The sequence below is a fragment of the Harmonia axyridis genome, chromosome 2 (genome assembly GCF_914767665.1).
Source record: "Harmonia axyridis chromosome 2, icHarAxyr1.1, whole genome shotgun sequence".
NCBI classification, from domain to species: Eukaryota; Metazoa; Arthropoda; class Insecta; order Coleoptera; family Coccinellidae; genus Harmonia; species Harmonia axyridis.
Genome location: NC_059502.1, coordinates 9,925,582 through 9,945,979, shown reverse-complemented (window position 1 = coordinate 9,945,979; position 20,398 = coordinate 9,925,582). Strand labels below are relative to the sequence as shown.

The 20,398-nt window shown below is 30.7% G+C and overlaps 7 protein-coding genes across 9 annotated transcripts; 3 read left to right on the top strand and 4 right to left on the bottom strand.

The window, feature by feature from the left end:
* Positions 1-275: 275 nt before the first annotated feature.
* Positions 276-5,008, bottom strand: LOC123674096 (structure-specific endonuclease subunit SLX4). Of its 2 annotated transcripts, none has more exons than XM_045608962.1 (4): positions 4,514-5,008; positions 1,489-4,454; positions 1,233-1,419; positions 276-476 (listed from the first exon to the last, which is right to left on the bottom strand). In XM_045608962.1, the coding sequence occupies exons 1-4, from the start codon at positions 4,901-4,903 to the stop codon at positions 402-404; spliced, it is 3,618 nt and encodes a 1,205-aa protein (XP_045464918.1). In that variant the 5' UTR covers positions 4,904-5,008; the 3' UTR covers positions 276-401. The 2 variants fall into 2 exon arrangements, with proteins under 2 accessions (XP_045464918.1, XP_045464919.1); XM_045608963.1 differs by lacking the exon at positions 4,514-5,008 and having other exon boundaries at positions 1,489-4,198; positions 4,267-4,406.
* Positions 5,009-5,109: 101 nt separating this feature from the next.
* Positions 5,110-6,195, top strand: LOC123674103 (distal membrane-arm assembly complex protein 2). The gene has a single exon (XM_045608973.1). It carries the CDS (start codon positions 5,227-5,229, stop codon positions 6,091-6,093), a length of 867 nt encoding a protein of 288 aa, XP_045464929.1. The 5' UTR covers positions 5,110-5,226; the 3' UTR covers positions 6,094-6,195.
* Positions 6,196-6,827: 632 nt separating this feature from the next.
* LOC123674099 (polycomb protein SUZ12) lies at positions 6,828-9,370 on the bottom strand. The gene has a single exon (XM_045608966.1). The coding sequence runs from the start codon at positions 9,045-9,047 to the stop codon at positions 7,032-7,034; it is 2,016 nt and encodes a 671-aa protein (XP_045464922.1). The 5' UTR covers positions 9,048-9,370; the 3' UTR covers positions 6,828-7,031.
* Positions 9,371-9,679: 309 nt separating this feature from the next.
* Positions 9,680-11,555, bottom strand: LOC123674105. Its single transcript, XM_045608975.1, has 4 exons — positions 10,568-11,555; positions 10,364-10,511; positions 9,845-10,086; positions 9,680-9,783 (listed from the first exon to the last, which is right to left on the bottom strand). The coding sequence occupies exons 1-4, from the start codon at positions 10,608-10,610 to the stop codon at positions 9,692-9,694; spliced, it is 525 nt and encodes a 174-aa protein (XP_045464931.1). The 5' UTR covers positions 10,611-11,555; the 3' UTR covers positions 9,680-9,691.
* Positions 11,556-11,696: 141 nt separating this feature from the next.
* On the top strand, positions 11,697-13,444 carry LOC123674104 (inositol monophosphatase 1). Its single transcript, XM_045608974.1, has 3 exons — positions 11,697-12,002; positions 12,056-12,558; positions 12,651-13,444. Exons 1-3 carry the CDS (start codon positions 11,940-11,942, stop codon positions 12,910-12,912), a joined length of 828 nt encoding a protein of 275 aa, XP_045464930.1. The 5' UTR covers positions 11,697-11,939; the 3' UTR covers positions 12,913-13,444.
* A 461-nt stretch (positions 13,445-13,905) lies between these two features.
* LOC123674100 (differentially expressed in FDCP 8 homolog) lies at positions 13,906-16,732 on the bottom strand. 2 transcript variants are annotated; one of them, XM_045608968.1, is made up of 6 exons: positions 16,578-16,732; positions 16,280-16,507; positions 16,066-16,223; positions 15,891-16,013; positions 15,621-15,817; positions 13,906-14,625 (listed from the first exon to the last, which is right to left on the bottom strand). In XM_045608968.1, the coding sequence occupies exons 2-6, from the start codon at positions 16,436-16,438 to the stop codon at positions 13,949-13,951; spliced, it is 1,314 nt and encodes a 437-aa protein (XP_045464924.1). In that variant the 5' UTR covers positions 16,439-16,507; positions 16,578-16,732; the 3' UTR covers positions 13,906-13,948. The 2 variants fall into 2 exon arrangements, with proteins under 2 accessions (XP_045464924.1, XP_045464923.1); XM_045608967.1 differs by having other exon boundaries at positions 16,280-16,726.
* Positions 16,733-16,830: 98 nt separating this feature from the next.
* LOC123674102 (DNA/RNA-binding protein KIN17) lies at positions 16,831-18,241 on the top strand. The gene has a single exon (XM_045608972.1). It carries the CDS (start codon positions 16,999-17,001, stop codon positions 18,151-18,153), a length of 1,155 nt encoding a protein of 384 aa, XP_045464928.1. The 5' UTR covers positions 16,831-16,998; the 3' UTR covers positions 18,154-18,241.
* The last annotated feature ends 2,157 nt before the right edge of the window (positions 18,242-20,398 follow it).

Here is a 20,398-nt window from a genome sequence, read left to right as displayed (position 1 = left end):
TCCAGTTAAAATAGTCTTTGAGGTAACTGTTTTCTTGTTTTTCAAAGGATTTTGAAATATTCATTTGTTTCTATTTATTCTTTTCCTTCATTTCAATTTGTGTTTGCTGGTTTATGAATAAATAAATAAATACCGTCACTTCAACTAAACAAAGCAACAATTTATCAGTTTATTCCAACTCACTTAAAAAATATATTAATTACAAGAAATGTTTTCCTTATGAGTTATTTTCATGGTTATTTATTTTTTCTACTAAAAATGATAACAACAATTAATAAACATATAATAACAGATTTTTATTCCCTAAAAGATACATTTTTGAAATACAAAATATAAATAAAATATATGTATTATATGTATAGAATGTACAACCATAAATTGAAATTTATGGAAAGAAAAAATCATTTCACTTTAATATGTTGAGTTTGGGCCACTCGAATAGTTATGCATTTCTGATCCATAAATGTTATCAAATCCTGTGGAAAAAATAATAATTGAAATTTTTGTTTTCATTTGCAAAAAAATTAAATTATTATTCTAAAAAAGACAAGATGACTATAAGATGATGTTCTTCGAACACTATAGATATATTCACCCATTTTAGGTTACAATGCCTACTACTATATACCAGAAATTTATCAATCAAACACAAAATATTTATTATCAATCCAAATTTATTTTATTGCTTTCAAAGTAAGCCCTTTTTCAAATAATTTGTAGAATTGTCATTCAAATTATAACTTAATTTCCAGGATGTAACACCGGTGTCAACTGAAAAATGGAAATTTGGGTTTTAAAGTCAGCCAGAGTCATATCCAGGGAATACTATGGTTCTTCTATAAGTTTTGTTTGTGGTGTTAATTTCATGAGTTTTGTTTCTACAGCTCTAATCTTATTCATTGAATGACTTTATATTTTAAGCTTAGATACTCAGAATTCCATTATCATTGGTTATTTGAAGAAATCTTACTTCATAATTTTTTTCCATTGTAAAGAAAGCAAAACAGACTTGAGATGGACTGACAAAATGGAGCAGTGTAAACAAACCAAATGATTTGACAACTCTCAAACTGCATGTGAATATAGAGAAAGATGCTAGCAACAGCAATAATGAAAATTCAGGCAATCCTTCTTAGCACACTCTTTGAATGATTAATTCCCGGTGTTTTCTTATGATAATAATATAATATAATAATAATATTATATAATGTGAAAATTTAAATTCAACCAACCTGTAAATGAAATTTGTAACCCAATTCCTTCAGCATTTTATGAATCACTTCAATTTGCAAAGGCTCGTAAAGTAAAATATTTTCCAAAATTTTGGGATTTTCATTCAAAAAATTATGCCAAACAATCTGTAGAGGTACTTGACATGTTGGTAATTTTGTTGATCGCTGTCTCTCAAATATTGCTTCACTGAAAGCAAAATGAAATTTACGTCGTATCTATTAGAAAACACAAGAATAAAATACTTTGATTGCTCACCTTTCAGAAATTGACCCAGACCATCTGTTCAATACTTCTGACTTGAGATTCTCCCTATCAAGGTTTTTTATCTTCTGACTTTCATCACTTCTCCTTCTCTTTACTAAAGGCAAAGTTTTCACATCAGTTTGATGGGCTTTCACTTTTGGATGAGTAGTTTCATAAATATGTTCTAGTAGATTTATCCCTCTTTTTCTTTTCAATGGTTTCAAACCAAATTTCCCTAATTCTTGAACTATTTCGGGTGTACTGAAGGCATTGTAATCTGCCATTGGGGTAATATCTGTTGTCTTTATAACAAATTTTCTATTCGGAGTTATATTTGACTCACTTTTATGTTTTGAGAAATTAGTCATTTTTGATGGTGTGGAGTTTTCAATAAAACTTGTGTATTTTCGCAGTGGTGTTTTAGATTTCACATCTGAGTCTTCATGCTCGTTATTGACCTTAGCTGACTTGAAATTCCAACATTCTCCTGTTTGAATATGAGATTCAACAGAGTTATATATTTCTTCAGATCCTGAACTGTTATTTTTACTATTGTGAAAATTTCCTTCAAAAAAATGATCTAGTAAAGATTCACTGAAGTTATCTGACAATTCTTCAGGTTTTTTAGTATCAAGAGAGCTATATTTCCTTGAGCTCAATATATCTGATTGGTTAAGATTTGGTGATAATTCAGATTTCATTATATTGGACTTCTCAGAAGAATAGTCCATTTGGGAGTTGCATAAAATGTCCAAGGATTTGATATCTGACGCTATAAATTCTCCATCAATTTCAGTATTGGAATTATCACCATCTGAACTCAAGATGATACTATCTACAAATTTACTACCTTCATTAAAATAATTTGGGGAACAAACTGAACTTCCATCACTAAATTCCTTTTCTTTATCAAATTCTATTAATTTGAGATGACTAGATGAATCTGATGATGGTTTTTCAGATAAATTGTGTTCTCCAGAAGAACTGAACTGAGCATTGTTGAATTTTTCAAGTGAAACATCAAAGGAACAATTACTCATATTATTATATTTTTCACTAAATTTTTTCAGTTTGAGACTATCAGATGAATGTTCAATTTTTGTTTTTTTACTGGAGGAGGAAATAATTTCATCCAAATATTTTTTCTTCACATTGTTGACAATTTTAGAAATATTAAAAGGACACTCCATTTCTTTATCATCCATAAAATGTATATAGTCTGATTCGATATTATTATCACTATCAGGTGACAATATTCTTTCAGGCATTTCGAAGTCCTCAGTATTAGCATTGAGGGTTTTTTCCTTGTCTCCTTCAGATTGCTCCCCAACTTTTTCAGTGACTTCAAATGATACTTTTTCTCTATTGATACTTTGAAGATCATTTTTTACTTCCAAAAACTTATTATTAATAAATTTCTCATCTATTATTCTATTGAAATTTTCTTCATCTGAACTAGAAATAATATCAGCTAAATTATCACATTTATTCACAAGGTTTGGAAAGCAATGCAAACTTCTTTGGTTGATTTCCTTTTCTTCAATGTCTTTGTTTGAATCGAAATGATGAGAATAATTTGATGTGTCTCTTTCAAATAAATTGCGTTCTTTTAAGGCATCAGATTGATAATTGTTATATATTTTCAGCGAAGTATCAAATGAAGAATTAATATATTTTTTTCTTAGTTTTTTCAAACTATCCGACAAACATTCGATTCTTTCTTCATCAGAACTAAAAACTATTTCATTTGAATATTTTTTCTTTGCATTATTCACAATATCAGAAATATTCAATGGACAGTCTATGTCTTCTTTGTCATCTAGGCAATATAGATCATTTTGCAATATTCTATTCGACATTTTAGAATCTTTAGTAATATCAGGATCATATTTTTCAAGTGGATCTAAATCTTCATTAAAATTCTTTACAACTTTTAATGATCTTTCTGCTTTGACTAATGAATTTTCTAGAACAGAAAATTCTTCATCTGAACTAACAACAACAGTATGCACATTAAAAGAATCATTATTTTCATATAATTCTCCTCTATCCTTTGATTGAGGTTCTAAATTTTGTATTTTATTTTTACTCATGCTTGAAACAGATAAACAAATTTCAGGTCTTTTTTTTAATTTCAAATCAATACCATTATCAAATTTTTTTTCCTCATATTCATTTTTTGACAATTCTACATTATTGTAATAAGAACTCTTGCTTTCTTGTTCAATAGTTTTTTCCAAATGCACTTTACAACCTTCATTTGTAAAACTATTGAAATCTGATAGGAAATTTTCCTCTATTACACTTTCCATCTTATTTTCATATACTGTTTTTGTTTGAGTGGATATATTTTCAATATCTTTTTTTGTGTTTCTTAAGGATTTTTCTGAAGGTGACAATGCCTTATTTTCTGATGAACTGCAATAACTATCAAATAAATCAGGTGAAACAGGACTCTCATAGTACTCTACTGACAACTGAGAATTAATGAAAGAATTCTGAAGTTCATCCTTTCCTTCTGGTTTTGGCAGCTTCATTATGTTTGAATGCAAAATAACTCTTGATTCGTTATTCTCAAAAGTCTTAATTTCAGAGATTTCAACTGAATGTAATTTTTTAATTTTTGAACGTTCTGGAGTATGATCTCGTAAGGGAATTTTCTTCCAATCCTTCAATAATGAACCAGTTTTAGCTCTCGATCCTTCAATATTTAAATGTGGTACTAGAAAAAGATCTTTATCGGATGACGTATTTTTCTGATCAAAAAAAAAAATTGAACATTGTATACACCTTATTTTTTCAAGTTCTTCACTCGAAATCTCTGGAGGGCCTTTTGGAATATAACAAGAATCTACTGGATTTTGTGCAATCAATGCTGATAATTTCAATTGTACTAAAGATTTCCGGTCTTCTTCTGTTCTCATCATAAGAATAGGAGTTATAAACCGAAATTTTGATTTTTTATTAGTTTTTAAAGGCTGAAAAACATATTTTTTAATTGATAGTATTTGATTATACAAAAAATTTTCCTACTCACTTCTTTCCTTAATATTTTATTTTCCACATTTATTTTGGGTTTATTTGTTCTGAAACCAAATTCTAATAGTGTCTTTTTCTTTCCATCATTTTGAGAAGCTAAAGGAAACTCCTCTTTTTCACTGCATTCATTATGTATTTCACTCATTGACCTGGACAATGCTAACGCAAGTTGTAATTGTTCCGAATCGACATCAGAATATTTGAAATTATCTTGGTAAACTTGATGTAACGTTAATTGTTTTTTCGTTTTTTTATTATTGGCTCGTTTGGTATTGATGATTTTATTAGATGGTTTGAATTTCTTGAACACAACTGGAGATTCGAAATCATCTTTTGAAATATTCAAATTATCATTTGTCTTAGCACCAGTTTTTTTAAACTTTGACATTTTGTATACTTGCTTCGTTCAATAAATAGACAAATGCAAATTTGAAGTCTAATTTGGAAATTGAGGTTAATTTTTTTATATCTTGAACTAATAGAACTAGAACTAAGAGCTTGAACAAAAAAGAGACATTTGGCTCTGGTAGATAACAAATTTTGACAGTAGAGAGTATGTCAATCACTCACTCAACATATCTTATTTCTTTTCTATGTTCAATACATATTTTGAGGGGTTAATTTTGATGAACATTATTATTATGAATTAATAAAATACCTGATTTCCTGATTATTAAATTTAGCAAGGGAGCTATATATATAAATAGTATTATGAATTTTTATTCGAAAACTGATTTATTTCGGTGGTTTATTTACAACGAATGTAATATATGGCGAAATTTCAAAGTGGCCTTTTCCAAAGATGTAGCAAATAAAGAAATTGCTTCTCAAATGAAGGTACCGGATGACTATGATGTCAGCAAAGTAACTAAAGAAGATTTGAAATGGCGTGAATATCCTCATGAAGAAAACAAACAATATTTCAAATCACTCAGGGTTTTCTACCAAGATACCAATAATGTTGAAGTTGTCAAAAGTCTTCAAACACCATTTGATTATTCTTTCGAAGGAATTAGAAAGTGGTGGAAAAAAATAAATATAGCGAAAAAGAAATTTGAGCAGTCATATTTGCAAGACCGAAATAAAATTTTGGGGAATGAATTAGCAGCTGCCCATTTTATTGTATATAGAGGAGGTGCTATCAAATTCCACGGAGATGATGTATGGATTAAAGCCGATGAGAATAAAAACTATAATCTACCAGAATATTATGTTAGAAATAAATATATAGAAGCAATTGATTGTACAAATACAGACATTTATTATGAAGCCTTGCAAAATTTTCAAGAGCTCAAGTTTTTGAAATGGCTAAGTTTAAATGATTGCGAAAATTTAGATGATTGGTGTATAGATACTATCTGCGGTGCACATTATAAATCACTTGTTTACTTAGACTTACGAAATTGCCCTAACATTACAGAGAGAGGATTAGTTGCTCTCTGGAAAATGGAAAAACTGAAGATTTTATACTTAGATGATATTCTCAGATCTACACAGTATGAAATGACAGTACTGTTACTTCAAGAATACTTACCACAATTAGAAATTAAAGTTGGAGATTTCGCAGAAGATGATTAGCATAAAAAAACCAATTTTAAAGTAATTTATAAGTATTTAAATGAAAACAACTTCTGATTAGAATTGTTTCTATAATAAAAAAAATCCTGCTGTGATTTGAAATTTTCTCGTTTTATTTAAGTTTGAATTGACTGTACACTATACTGATTTTTTTCTAATTATATTTTGGAGTTTCATAGCAACAAAATCATACCTACAAATGTCCCAGTATTTTTCGATTATTTCTTGAGCCTAGTCAGTAAAAATACATTTTTTCTTAAATATTTGACATCGTTCGTCAATATAGTCAGCTTCAAAAGTGATACACATACTCCAAAACAATTAACTCCTCAAACCTTTTCTGTAGAAAGACTCGTTTTTAAAATTGGCTTGGCAATCACTTAATCATTAGAGCCAAATTCAAAGTCTATGGAGTAGAGTTTAAAATACACTTATCAAGCCATTGCTTTGCTTGCTCAGTATTTTTCCCATTAAGTGTTTTATCCATGCACGAAACTTGTTTTTATCGATATTGCAAACAATAAATGTAGTAGTAGTATTACTTAAACTTGACATGCATCTTTTGAAGCCAAGTATTGAGTGTCTAGTTAACTATATTTCAATATGCTCCATGTTTTTTCTCAATGTATGTTTAAAAAAAAAAACACTTAATTTTACAATGTATTTGACTTCTTATACTTGGATATACCTACAAGAAAAAATTTTAGGAAACTTGATTTAGAAAAAAACAATACTTCAAATAACTGTATATTTCAATATGCTACATAATATTTCTCAAAGAAAAAGATTCAAGGGTAACTATAAATTAAAGAAATCAAGAAAAAAATTATTATGCGCGAGTAAAGATGAACAATCAAATATTTGAAACAAACATTTCAACCTGTATAAATTATTTAGATTTATAATAAGATATAAAACTTTTCAAACAACAAATTTTTTTAACTACTGTTTGTCTTCACCTCATTCTTGTTCAAAGATAAAGAAAGTCGTTTTCTAGTAGGTTCCCCACTCTCCGAACTTCTTTTACAATAGTTCTCACTTGAAGGTGTAGAAAGTCCCTTCCTCCTTGGATTTCCCACTGTCCCTGTCTTTCTCCCATTTGGAGTTCTCACAATACATTTTTCTTTACTGAATACACATCCCGTTTTTGACCAGTTATCTATTTGCGCTTCTCTGGATTCTTTGAGTACAGTGCTTAAGGCCATAGTTTCTGCAACCATCTCTTGTAGTTTCTGGATTGTTGTATACATACAAACTGCACTAACTAAGCCAAAATCGAATAAATTTGACATGTGCACAACAAAGTTCTTGTAGAGGTTTCTAAGTAGTAGTTCCTTGCCCTTCTGCTGTACAAACATCTGGCAGGCAAGAGGAATTTGACAATTTCCGACAAATCCGTACTTCATAACGTGCAAGTTCCACATTTTCATCAATTCCTTTTCACCTTCATTCACATCTGTGAACTCGTCTATCATGGTCATGGTTTTATTTCTCAACCATTCAGGATCATTCTCACCTTCTGAATCAACATCCATTTCTTTTGGGTAAATAGGTAGGCATGTCGTTGTATGATGATAGAGTCTGTTGTGTCCGGTGATGAAAGGCCTTTGTCCGTCATATTCACAGTCGTCTAACTCAATGAATTCAGATAAACTCGATTTAGGGCGCTTTGGATGACACACAAGAATATGGGTGACTGAAGCTCGACGAACAGGTCCATTCCTTGAAAATGAACACACTGAAGGTTGTATGATTAGATCGTGGGGGCTTCCGGTATAAGAACCATCATAAAGTTCATTTATTGCAACATCAATTCGGGCACCGACAGAAATTGGAACATAGGTGAAGGTGAATCTGGAATGACACAGTTTCAGATGCTTGAGGAGTGTATAAAGTTGATCACAGTTGAGGCTACACCAAGGACAGTGTAAATCTTCGCAAGCTTCTGTCTGTTGTCTGGAATTGTTATTGTAAACAAATTGATATACAATCTGAATCTTTTCAGACTTTTTAAGTTGAGTAACCGGTATATTTTCCTTGTTCTCAGAATGGGAATACGGTTTAGGTCTATCCACTATTTTAGCTAGTGCTTCAGAAGACCAATTGAGTTTGAATTTCAAAATGGGGTCTTTCATAAATGCATCCAAGTTGTTGCAAGTATCAATTAGATCACTGATATTCTCCCAATTTGAATGTTTCTTAGGGGAGTTGCTTACAAAATTTGTAACAACAACATCATAATCACCATCTGTTAGATAACATCGGTTATGTTTATCATAAACTGTTAATTCAGCACCATATAACTGTGATTCAATGGAGTTATCACTATCAATTTTCATCCTCTTATTCTCAGGTTCTTCATTATCATTATTCAATGGAGATTTCTTAATTTGCAATCTAAACAACAAAATGTGAGATTTTGCTAAGGGGCCTCCGTTAGAATTGAATTTCTCTGTTGATATGCTAATAGTTGAGGCAGTATTTGGAAATGAGTCATTTGAGGGATTAATAGGAACTTCAGCAGTACCCAAAGATACCTGCATACAAGGAGCAGAACTTTCCTTCCTTTTTTTATGACTAATTTTTAAAAGTATTATCTCTACTTCAGCAATATTACCTTGAGACCTCAAGTTTTGGTCATTAAAACTTAAAAATGTTATATTAATAAAACCAGGTTGAATCACATTGTTATCTTTTGCTTTGGTTATCTTTTCTAGCATGTCATCTACTTTAAAATTTTTTCTATTCTTGTGGGTTCTTGACATCCTATATTTCATGTAAGTTAAAGTACGGTTGAGGAATATTGGCGAACACAAATTTCTGGTACGCAAATATCGATATATTTGAGTCGGTTTTTCGAATGCTTGAAGGAACAATTCATGATCAGCTTGTATGTGATCAATTCTTGGAGCCTTTGCTGCCTCAGCTTCCTTATCACGTTTCTTGGGAGGCATTGTTGTTTCTTAAGCAGGTTGAAAAGGAATTTTGTTTTCGCGCGAATTGCGTGCAGATATTTAATTCAATATAAATTGTATATCACACAAGGAAATCATTTTTGCAATCGGCTGTTAACCTTTCTTCTCCTCTCAAATTGTTTTTTCTTTGTCACTTTTAAATGGTAGCAATTTTATCTTTATTTTTGCACCTTTGCACCAAATAAAACTTCTATTTCTATTTTTTATTTAAAAACTAATAAAAAACGACGCCTGATAAATAACGTTCAAGTTGACCACAAACGGCACAAACATCACATTAACAAAATGCACAGAACAACATATTTTTTGCAACTTAACCTAACAAAATGAAATAATTTTTATTCACGGCATCGACTACAAGGCCCAGTCTCAATGACCCATATTCTTTTTATATTTAACTTTGCTTGAAGGGAATTTCGATAAGTATTATGTATATATAAGTGAATGAGGAATTTAACAAATAAATATTTCAACTTTTTGATTTCAATAAATTCAAATAAATTTTCTGTGTTTCAATGCATAGAATTTACTTGGCGGGAATTTTAATTGGCTTTTTAAAGGTGGACATTCACGATAAGACTTAGTGGGATATTATATGGTGGTTATATAAATCGTTTGCAAATTCAGTTTTTTATAAATATATTTACAAGTAATACAAAAAAGATTAGTATGACTGAAATTGTTGATTTTCTCGCTGCATTGATTTGTTCTGAACCTGAAAATAAAATAATTTAAAAGTCGATAAAATATAAATAAAGATAGTACAGTAAACATACCCTCTATAATTATTAGGCTGTCGTTTCGATTGGAGGTGACATTTACAAATTGTAAATGAGATGCTCTGATTTTTTGATGGAATGGAAAATCTAGAGTGACCTCGCAATTATATTCACCAGTGCTGTCGTCAGTCAATTCTATTAACTTCAAAGTGCAAGATCCAACTTTAGCTGATTCAGAATTGCTTAAAAGATTCACTCCGTCAACAGGATATTCTGTTATTTTTCCATCCGGTTGACATCTAAAAATTTCAGTTCTTGTTTCATATTTTATTTAAGCACTGCAAATTCCATATGTAGTTTTTATTCAATTAACAAAATATGTGTACATATTTTAAGGAATTATAACCATTAATACAACACAAAAATTCGGCAACAGAGGTTCTCGAAGTCCTATATGTTGTAAATTTTTGAATTTCGAATATTTTATAGGTATATTTATAGTATTATTATTTGAAAATCACACATAACAAAATTGGTTAGTTATTTCGAATGAATTAAGTAACAAACATCACTCACCTGAAGAAGTTAGATCCATCTTTATACCATTTAACATCATATAATGTTTCATTCCATTCTAAAGAATATCTACAATCTAACACTGCCTCATCTGTAGCTTCACTTGGTACGAACAAATCAGTTATTTGAAGACATGAAACTGTTGAAACTAAACATAGGTGTTAATAGGTAATAATAAGTATAATATCGAAATAATGTACCCACCATAATTTAACGTATAGTACATAAATAGATGCCTTAAACCCATCTTCAACGGTTCACTTCTTAAGATCAATTAAAATGAAGCGAGTATTATTATTGCTCTTCTCTAAGCGCTTAATTAACAGTTCACGCATTAATGCGGGTTATTCTAAATTGCTAGAACTTCACAGAATGTCCATTTAATTGGTTTGTTCATTAATTTCGCGAAGTTATTCCATAAAATATGATGCAGTGAACTATTTCCAAAATTGAATTAAACAAATAATGATTTTCCCCTTACCCTGACATTTTCCCCATCAAATATTTTAGATTAATTCATTCCTCTAAGAAGCATTCTAAACGTCGCCTAGTTATAATCAATTATTGCAAGACTCTGGGAGTCATCGGCTTTCATTCTCATCTAATAATTATATTCCACATTCAATGAAATTCAGGTATTTTCTGAACTTAAATCAAGTCTATAAGACTCATTCATTGAATTTAAACGTATAATCATCTAGTTATATAGATGAGTAGAATTATTTTTGGAAATAATGTCTTGAGTATTAATGATATTCAAAAATGATCTAGCATAAATAATATCCCTTTCATATTATTCTAATTGTTTTTTATTCCAACTCACTTATGCCTCTGCGAGACCTCTCTGAATCTTAGAGCTGGTACAAGTTTAGGTAATTAGTAAATTAGATGGAAATGAATTTTTCCAAATCAATAAAAAAAATACTGAAAAGAAGCTATAAACATCGCTAACGTCAAGAATTATTATCGATCTCAGACATTAATTGAAATCCAGTTTCATAGCTCCAATGTCTTCGATCGGTAAAATAAACTTTACCGTTCTTGATACCTCAAGTACTATCACAGTGTAAATACCATAATTCATATATTTTCACCATAATATACTATTATGGTGCAGAACGAAATAATATACCACGTATAAGTAGCAATAACAACAATTGAAAAATGTCTTAAAATATCTATCTTTTCAAATGCAACGCATCTTCCAGTAAAAAAAATTTAATTTCTGAAGTTTAACCAATAATGTTGACGATTGACTTCTTCTACCAATATTATCATATTCCATGATGAAATTAAGGAAATATTATATTTATGTCCGATGACCTTTTATATCACAAGAGATAAGAAAAAAAATCCTAATTTTGTTGTCGAGCTGGGTAGGGTTTCTTTTAATTATACTCTATGTTTCACTTATCTATGTTTAATTTACGTTGCAATGTTATCTAATATCAAATTTTATAAACAAAGATTACCATCTCAATGGTAATATAAATTATAATTTTTATCCCAGCTTTCTCGAAAGTAAACGTAAACTGTTCTAATAAGAAGTAGGAAAACATCCTAGGTGGCCAAAATTATGTCTTCCGATGCAGAAACTTTTTTCAACAACGCCTTATCCGTAGCTAAACAGGCTGGGGAGGTAATATTTTTTAATCATTATCAGCAAGTTGAATTGGGCATTATATTTTTCAGATGATAAAAAGTAATTTCAACAATAGAAACAAAACGGTCAATATAAAATCATGTGACATCGATTTGGTTACTGAAACGGATAGAGCTGTAGAAGAATTGGTAATAAAAACTCTTTCAAAACAATTCCCAGATCATCTTTTCATTGGTGAAGAATCCACTGCTGATGGTAAAAAAGTGGAACTAACAGATGCTCCCACTTGGATTATTGACCCAATAGATGGTACACTGAATTTTGTTCACTTGTTTCCTCACTCATGCATTTCTTTGGCTTTGTTCATTAAGAAGGAACCTGTTGTTGCTATAATATATAATCCCATGTTGGAACAGTTATTTACTGCTCAAAAAAATAAGGGCGCTTTTTACAACAATAAAGAAATGAAAGTTTCTGGAAAACTCAATTTGAATGAAGCTTTGATTATGTATGAGATTGGAACTAGCAGAGATGCAGATAGAAAAAAAGTTTCAATGCAAAATATAGACACCTTAATCGACATTGCACATGGGTGGGTAAAGAAAATCAACTCGATATATATAGAAATTAGTTTCACATTTGATAGAGGACTTTTTCAAATTTTTAGAAAATATTTATTTCTAGAATGCGTTCTACTGGGTCTGCTGCTTTGAATATGGCTATGGTTGCTCTGGGAGCAGCCGATGCATATTTCGAATTTGGTATTCATGTTTGGGATATAGCTGCGGGGGAACTTTTAGTCACCGAAGCAGGTGGTGTCATCATGGATCCCTCTGGTGGAACAATAGATAGACTTTCCAGAAGAGTTCTGGTCGCTAGTTCTAAGCAGCTAGCAGAACAGCTTTCTGCTAAATTGGCCCAATTTCATCCTACACCAGTGGACTAAAACAACTTTCAACCAGTTATAACCATCAGTTAATCATAAATATTAAGATATAGGTATTATAATACCATTTGTTGTATGTTTATCTATTCTAGAAAGGACCACTAACTGTAATGCATTTAGAAAGCCTCTACTTATCATATTGCTGGGGAAAATACAATTTGGTTTTTCCAGCTTACTGGAAGTTGTCCCTAAAGTGGAGGTGTTTCATATTTATGTTGTACTTAAATCTACTAGGCTTAAAGTGAAAACATACCAAATGTCTACTTAATAACTTCCAACAGCCAAAGATATTTTAATTTTTAAGGATTGTTTTGATTATGTAGATCTGTTTTTTTGTTAAATTTTATTTATAGATACATATTGAATTTGTTGATGTATACAAACGTTATAGTGATTAATCCTTTATACATGTATTCTAATATTCTATTGTTTATAACTAACTGTACTTATTCCAAAATTGAGGCAGGGTAAAAAATAATTTTAAATGTATATTTGTGTCAGGATGAAAACAATTAAATATTGGTCAGATGGGTTTTTTACAATTTTGAAAAACATTCCACATGAATAATACTTACTACAAATTAATAATCTTTTAACTGGGAAGTCATAATTTTGTACTGTTAGTTAGAGAGAGATAATTTCATTGATAAAGGGTCTATTCGAAGGCAACTTTGGTTTTCCTACGAAAGACATATACAGGGTGTTCTACCATTGACGCGACGCTCTATTACGGTAAGTATAAAAAAAGTTCGAAAATTTCAGCGCTTAATTTTAATAGAGCATCGCGTTAATGGTGTAACACCCTATATATTTTCAGTTTTTTTTTCTAATAATTTAAGATGCTGTGGGATATTCAGTGAGCTCACAAAACATTTATCGTGGAGATGGTCATGATAAAAAAACATATGCTTTTATTTAAAAAACGTCAAACACCATAAAACTCATTAGTAAAAATCTAAAAGTCCATCGAGAAAATGTCGAAAACAAACACAATAAAATTAAGATTATATTTTGATTCATCCCTTACATATCACAGTTATTCATCATCATCATCAACACAATTGATATCTTTCATGTGATTGTCCCTTTCTTTTAAACGAATACATTTCGGACAATTGTTCTTTCTGTTGAAGCAGTTTTTGTGGAAAACACCATGACAGTCTTCACAAGTCACGGCGTTTGATTCGAAAGGATACAAAGGTTGATCGTTGGAACAAACTTCACAGATATGACCCCGCCCTTTGCATATTTCGCAATCCACTTTGATGTGTTTGGTAAATGTGTCAATCCAGGTCTGTATCTTGATGAATATTTCTCCTGAATGCACATCCACCAGGTCCTGCAGACTGTACATATTTGTGGTTTCCAACAAGTGGGGAACATCGATTTCTTTCCATAGCAAATGATCTTCATTAGCTATACGACACACAAGAAGATATTTTCTCATTCCATATAGATCGTTTCTTAGTCTCCCCAAAAGATTAAGCTCGTGGACGAAATTGAACAGTTTTGGATTTAGGGATTCCAGGTTTATGATAGGTCTGTTCGAAGCCACTTTCAGCTGTTGAAGAGTTGCCTGGCATACTGGCTTGGGTGTGAAGTCCCAATTGTGCACCACACGAGCAGGTATTATTGCAAGACTATTCCAGTGACAGCCTGAGCAGTAATATAATCCATTGTAGTCACAACGTTTTGGATCATTGTATCCTTTGTCTGAAAGTAAATCAAGTATTATTCGAAGTTTTCTTTCTCATTCACACATACTAATTTGAAATAACATTCAAGAAATATTGGGAATTGATCATTTTAAAAGATTTTAAAATCACATCAAATTTTTTTTGCTAGGGTGGTACAAGACTGAGCTAATATCTTTTTTAGTGCTTTTTGCTTGTTCATTGGACATCTGTCTGAAATTCGGCATTGAAAATCTAATTTCGTGAAAGATATTTAGAGAATGTTTCAATTAGAAAATATGTAGGCTGAATGTCTAATTAGCGATTACTTTGACGAGAATACGATAAATTGGGATGAATATAAAATTAATAAAGGTCTTTATTCAATTAATTTTTAACAAGAAAGACCTATTCCTATAATGCTCAAATAACTATAAACTTTTTATTTCTGTTCTGACATAATATTTTTGATTCCCCAAAATAACTTCTGTAAAATATTCAAAGGCATATAGGACATTTTTTTAAATAAATTTTGTATTCAAAAGAGATTACACCTAAATTTAAATAACTAATGGACAGTATTATGGATTACAACATATTTCTATTAAGTATTCATGCCTTGTGAAGTACACCATGCCAAAGACTGAATAATTACAAAGTTTCACTATTTAAAACAATATACCATAACATATTGAATAAAACACACATTTGCCATGCAATATACTAAACATTTACAAAGTTTGATAAGTATAAAATAGCAAGCCAAAATAATCGGAAAGTTTTTTTGAGTTAATATCCAAAACGAACACCATTGAAGATATAATACGTGCATGCCAACAAAAACTGATACAAAACACACTTGTTATTTACCTGTAAAAATCCTCAAAATGCAAGTGATTCCTTTGGGTATTGCTAGTAGATGACATTAGACTTAATTTTAGTATATTGCATAACTTTTTGTAATCAAAAATTGATTAGTTTGTTAAATTTATATTTATTATGTAAACAACTCTCAACATTAATTCAGAGACTTACTCAATTCTAAATGTGCTTTACATTCTGCGCACTTATATCTTTGAGCAGATAATCCAACTTCAGGACAAATTTCCATTTCAAAGGCCCCTCTTTCACTTGTCACTACATGTGCACATTCTCTTAAAACCGAGGACATACATTTGTAATGACATGAATAAGAGCAATCTTGACATTCGTACCAAGCTTGGACCAAACACCTTCAAAAAGAATATTAAAAAAATGTAATAAAGGTATTGGGTAAGAATAATAAATAAAAGCTTTATGAAATACCAAATTGTTGATGTGCAATGGTCACAATATCTGGAAGTAGTACTTCTTAATAATGGTTGTAAAATAAAATGGTGTCCCTTAATAGTTCTCTTAGAAACCCCACTAGACTTATTTCTTGGATGTCTAAAATTGAAAACTAATAAAGCACTTCTTGGAAAACTTTACATCGTCTTACTCTGGATCGGTAGCAGCTTCCCTACATTCTTGCAAACGTAATCTTAATTCAATCAAATGTCTCACTATCCATTTTCTCTCAAGCGAACATTCATCTGTTTCTAGAACTAAGTTTTTGCATCGCATGATTGCCTTAAGTAATTCCTCTTCAGTAGCTTCCTGAGTACAATTAAAATAATAGGTATTTTAAGAGCTAATACTCGTAGTTTATTTACCTTGTTAAGAGCTAATTGTAGCTCTTCTGCTTCTAAAGCAATAGGTATATCACCGTTCATACTTTCTACACTATCAATGGATACAGAAGATGCGGATTCTGGACGATCTAAGGGAGCAACACCCCCAATTTCCTCTTCTTCAATATCAATCATTGTCATTTCAAATTGAAACAAGTTTGATTGAATGTTGATAAAATTTATCTCTTTCTTCTTTTCTTATCATAACAACTGAAATAGATATTCCATAAGAGATAAGTACATTAGAGGACAATTTCAAATGAACATTTACAGTATTTACAGTCAGAAAATAGTTTATTTTGAGTATATTTCAGGTCAATTAATGTTATTCGATCATTTTTAATATATTAATCGCTTTTGTTACAATAAATGAATATTTATTATTGTTTACGTAGTGTAGCCTATCTATGGTTGTGACCACAGAACACTGTTGTGATCATAGAACATATAGGTACTGTACGTAGTCTATGCTTGTGATATCCCTTAGACTGTGTCATAGAATATAAAATATTCTATTATTCTATACTCTAAGACCATAGACCTAAATAACCTATAATATTATTATATGTCATAATAACCACATACAACATAACAGAGACCAGAGTAGAATTAACAGTGGTTTTTACGTTATAAACGTCCGTTTTGACAAGTCGTAGTTGTTTTGTGCCCCAAGTTATCAGTTAAAATAAAAATTTAAAAAGATGCCACGAGCAGAAGTAGGTACGCCAAAATATTTGGCTAACAAAATGAAAGCCAAAGGTCTGCAGAAGTTGAGATGGTATTGCCAAATGTGTCAGAAGCAATGCAGGGATGAAAATGGTTTCAAATGCCACACAATGTCTGAATCTCATCAAAGACAACTACTTCTCTTTGCTGATAATTCCAAGAGGTTTATGGATGAATTTTCATTTGATTTCCAAAAAGAATATTTGCAAATTTTGAAAAGGCAATTCGGAACTAAAAGAGTCAATGCTAATCGTGTTTATCAGGAGTATATCTCAGACAAAAATCATGTACATATGAATTCAACACGATGGGTTACTCTAACTGGATTCGTCAAATGGCTAGGAAAGACTGGAAAATGTGTTGTTGATGAAACGGAGCAAGGATGGTATATAACATATATCGATAGAGATCCAGAAACAATAATGAAGGAGCAGAAAAAACTGAAGAAGCAGAAAATGGAAAAAGATGATGAAGAAAGAAATCTTCAATTCATTGAGAAGCAGGCAAAATTGGCTCGAGAAAAAGAAGCCCTCAAAGAACCTCAAGAGGAAAAAAAATCGGAATTGGTACGCAATAACGAAGAAGAAATTCTAAAACTGGATATCAAGCTTTCTAAAAGAGAATCGGAGAAAATATCAAATCCATTCAGTAGTATCAAAAGGAAAGTTGAGAAAGATGTCTCTCAAAGTAGAAAAAAAATCAAAGAGGATTCTAGAAAAACAGCTCTCGATGAAATACGAGAAATTGAGGAAAAGAAAAGAGAACAAAAAAATAGGAAAGATTACTGGATCACAGAAGGAATAATTGTTAAAATTTTAACAACCACTTTGGGTCCAGATTTTTACAAAAAAAAAGGTGTAGTAAAGGAAGTAATAAATAAATATCATGCTATTGTTAAATTAATTGACACTGGTAAAAAAATTAAAATTGACCAAGAATTTCTTGAAACTGTAATTCCTGCAATTGGTAAACCGATTTTAATTGTGAATGGTGCTTATAGGGGAGAGAGAGCAACACTTCTTTCATTGAATGTTGATAAATTTTGCGCTAGTGTTGAAATTGAGAAAGGACCACTGAAGGGTAGAAAACTTGACCTACCTTATGAAGATTTTTGTAAAGTAGATGAATAATAATTTAATAGGTTAACAGAAACTAAGTTTATATTGTAAATATGTAAATAAATAGAATAATACATTTCAATATATATTTTGATTTATCTTTTGGTTTTTTTCTCATCAATCCCAATTAGAGATTCCTCAAAAAAAAAGGAATTCTCTGGAAAATTGTTGTAAAGCGCGCATTTTTAACTTTAATTAGACTTTCTCTTTCAAATGGACCATATATTTCGAGTAAAACCTCAAAATCAGGTAAACGGAGAAAGTAAACGCAATAATTTTGCCTGAAAATGGCGTATAACTGAAAGAAAATATTATAGATAATCGAATTTATAATATTGATATCATTTGATAGCTACAAGTGTAACTGAATTTAACGATTTCAAAAATCGTGATAAATAATAACACCTACAAAAGAACACTTTTAAAATTTTATATCTATTGTCTGTAAGAAAAAATCGCCCGAATACTTTCAAAAAATGACTGAGGAAAATAGTCAGTGTTATTGGGGGATGAAAGTATAACTTTTTTTATCGAGGGAAGACGGAAGTCGGATAGCCTAGTGAAAAGTACAATTTTCAGTGTAGGTTTTCATTCAAATTGTGAAATTGTTTCGAATTATGATCAAAGGTACCAAATGCGCCGAATCAACATCGGTAGTTACATGTACTGTCAATAAGGGCGCCACAATCAAGCTTATTTATTTTATCGTTGAGTTGTAGACAGAGATAACAACGAGATGGTCAAGGTCAATTGCGAACCACAGAACAATAAATATGCGATATAATGTATATTATGTATTGATTTTTATAAATAATTATTATTTTAAGCAAATATGTAAATTTCCTTTGATAAATAAAACTTTTCGATGATATTTTTCTGTTTTAATTCGAAATTATAACAACATAATCTAAAATAAATACTAATAATATTCCAACAATTTCAATGAATTGTCATACCTTCATATTCAAATTTTCCCGCCATATTACACTACATGATGGCGGACAAAATATCGGCCATATTGTTGCCTTGATTTAACACGGCGTTAGCACTTCTTATATATTTAGTATTCTGTGATGCGAACTAAATTTTTATCCGAACTTCTCTTTTTAGTCAAAGATCCCGTAAGTTATAGATGGCGTTATGGACGAAAAATAAATAGCGGGAAATTCAAATTTTTGTTATTTATTGGAGCTTGTTGTCCATTTCGCGTTCGATGTTGACAAAAATTTGTAGGTATGGATATTTGGATCGAGTAGTAAGTGGTTTCTTGAAACTTTCCGCTCCATGCATGTTAATGCAACCAGGATCTCGTTAATTCGAGTTTTAGTATAATATATCCAAAGTCTCTTGGAGGAAGCTGAATATTTCGATTATACAAGGGTTGTCCAAGTTTCGAGAAATTTCTTTGGGGCCAGTGAATTTATTGCCTAACAGTACTTTCAAATAAACCCAGGTATTTAGCAGATCACGGTATCCACTTCAAAGGGACATCTATGGCCAAGAGTTTTTATGGACTAGTTCAAGTGACTTTGGATATACTATAGTAGAATTTGATTGAATTCGGCAGGGATATTCGGGACATTCGGATCGATACAATGAAGTTTTTATAAACATTTAAGTTCTTTTGAATTTTGGAAAAATGAAAATTTAGTATTTGGTTTTTGCTGTAATGCACCTAAGGAATTACCTACTGGAAAGATACTTTATTAAAAAATTTTTTTTTTTAGATTTCATCAGTGGTTGACTTTATATTCATACCTAGTCGATTCACATCTCTCTGATATAGAGATAATTTATTGAAACGTTCATTGAAATAAATTATAACCTACGTAATATAATTTGGAGAAATGTGTAGGTATATCAAAATATTGTCATTTGCCCAATGAAAAAAAAACTTCATCCAAACACCCACGATTTATCAATTTCTTGTATCTAATGCTTCTAATTGCATAAGCGTCTTGTGAACTATGACCCTTATGCAAATATCTACCTCAAGGATACTAATTTTCTTCAGAATCGATGAGTCTGGTAAATATTTGAAGAGATTGGCTTGAAACAATGCATTTGTCCTTGGCTTGAAATGGAATTTCTCATTTAATAATACGTAGGTGCAGTTGAGCAAATGTACTGAGTGCTTCAATGTGAGGCGATGTGAATCAATCGTATTGTTTATGAATAGGATGTTCCAAATTTGTTGTCTATTGAGCGGTGATTTTGGTGAAAACCACAATCTCATAAATTCAACTGTTTTCAAGTT

Coding starts and splice junctions, on each gene's coding strand:
- LOC123674096 (XM_045608962.1), bottom strand. CDS start 4,903: ATGTCAAAGTTTAAAAAAACTGGTGCTAAGACAAATGATAATTTGAAT. Junction 4,455..4,513: donor ATAAAATATTAAGGAAAGAA/GTGAGTAGGAAA, acceptor TATGTTTTTCAG/CCTTTAAAAACTAATAAAAA. Junction 1,420..1,488: donor TCTGGGTCAATTTCTGAAAG/GTGAGCAATCAA, acceptor TTTTGCTTTCAG/TGAAGCAATATTTGAGAGAC.
- LOC123674103 (XM_045608973.1), top strand. CDS start 5,227: ATGAATTTTTATTCGAAAACTGATTTATTTCGGTGGTTTATTTACAAC.
- LOC123674099 (XM_045608966.1), bottom strand. CDS start 9,047: ATGCCTCCCAAGAAACGTGATAAGGAAGCTGAGGCAGCAAAGGCTCCA.
- LOC123674105 (XM_045608975.1), bottom strand. CDS start 10,610: ATGGGTTTAAGGCATCTATTTATGTACTATACGTTAAATTATG. Junction 10,512..10,567: donor GTACTATACGTTAAATTATG/GTGGGTACATTA, acceptor ACCTATGTTTAG/TTTCAACAGTTTCATGTCTT. Junction 10,087..10,363: donor GATGGATCTAACTTCTTCAG/GTGAGTGATGTT, acceptor TGAAATTTTTAG/ATGTCAACCGGATGGAAAAA.
- LOC123674104 (XM_045608974.1), top strand. CDS start 11,940: ATGTCTTCCGATGCAGAAACTTTTTTCAACAACGCCTTATCCGTAGCT. Junction 12,003..12,055: donor TAGCTAAACAGGCTGGGGAG/GTAATATTTTTT, acceptor TATATTTTTCAG/ATGATAAAAAGTAATTTCAA. Junction 12,559..12,650: donor TTAATCGACATTGCACATGG/GTGGGTAAAGAA, acceptor ATTTATTTCTAG/AATGCGTTCTACTGGGTCTG.
- LOC123674100 (XM_045608968.1), bottom strand. CDS start 16,438: ATGACAATGATTGATATTGAAGAAGAGGAAATTGGGGGTGTTGCTCCC. Junction 16,014..16,065: donor GAAGCTGCTACCGATCCAGA/GTAAGACGATGT, acceptor TTTCAATTTTAG/ACATCCAAGAAATAAGTCTA. Junction 15,818..15,890: donor CATTGCACATCAACAATTTG/GTATTTCATAAA, acceptor TTCTTTTTGAAG/GTGTTTGGTCCAAGCTTGGT.
- LOC123674102 (XM_045608972.1), top strand. CDS start 16,999: ATGCCACGAGCAGAAGTAGGTACGCCAAAATATTTGGCTAACAAAATG.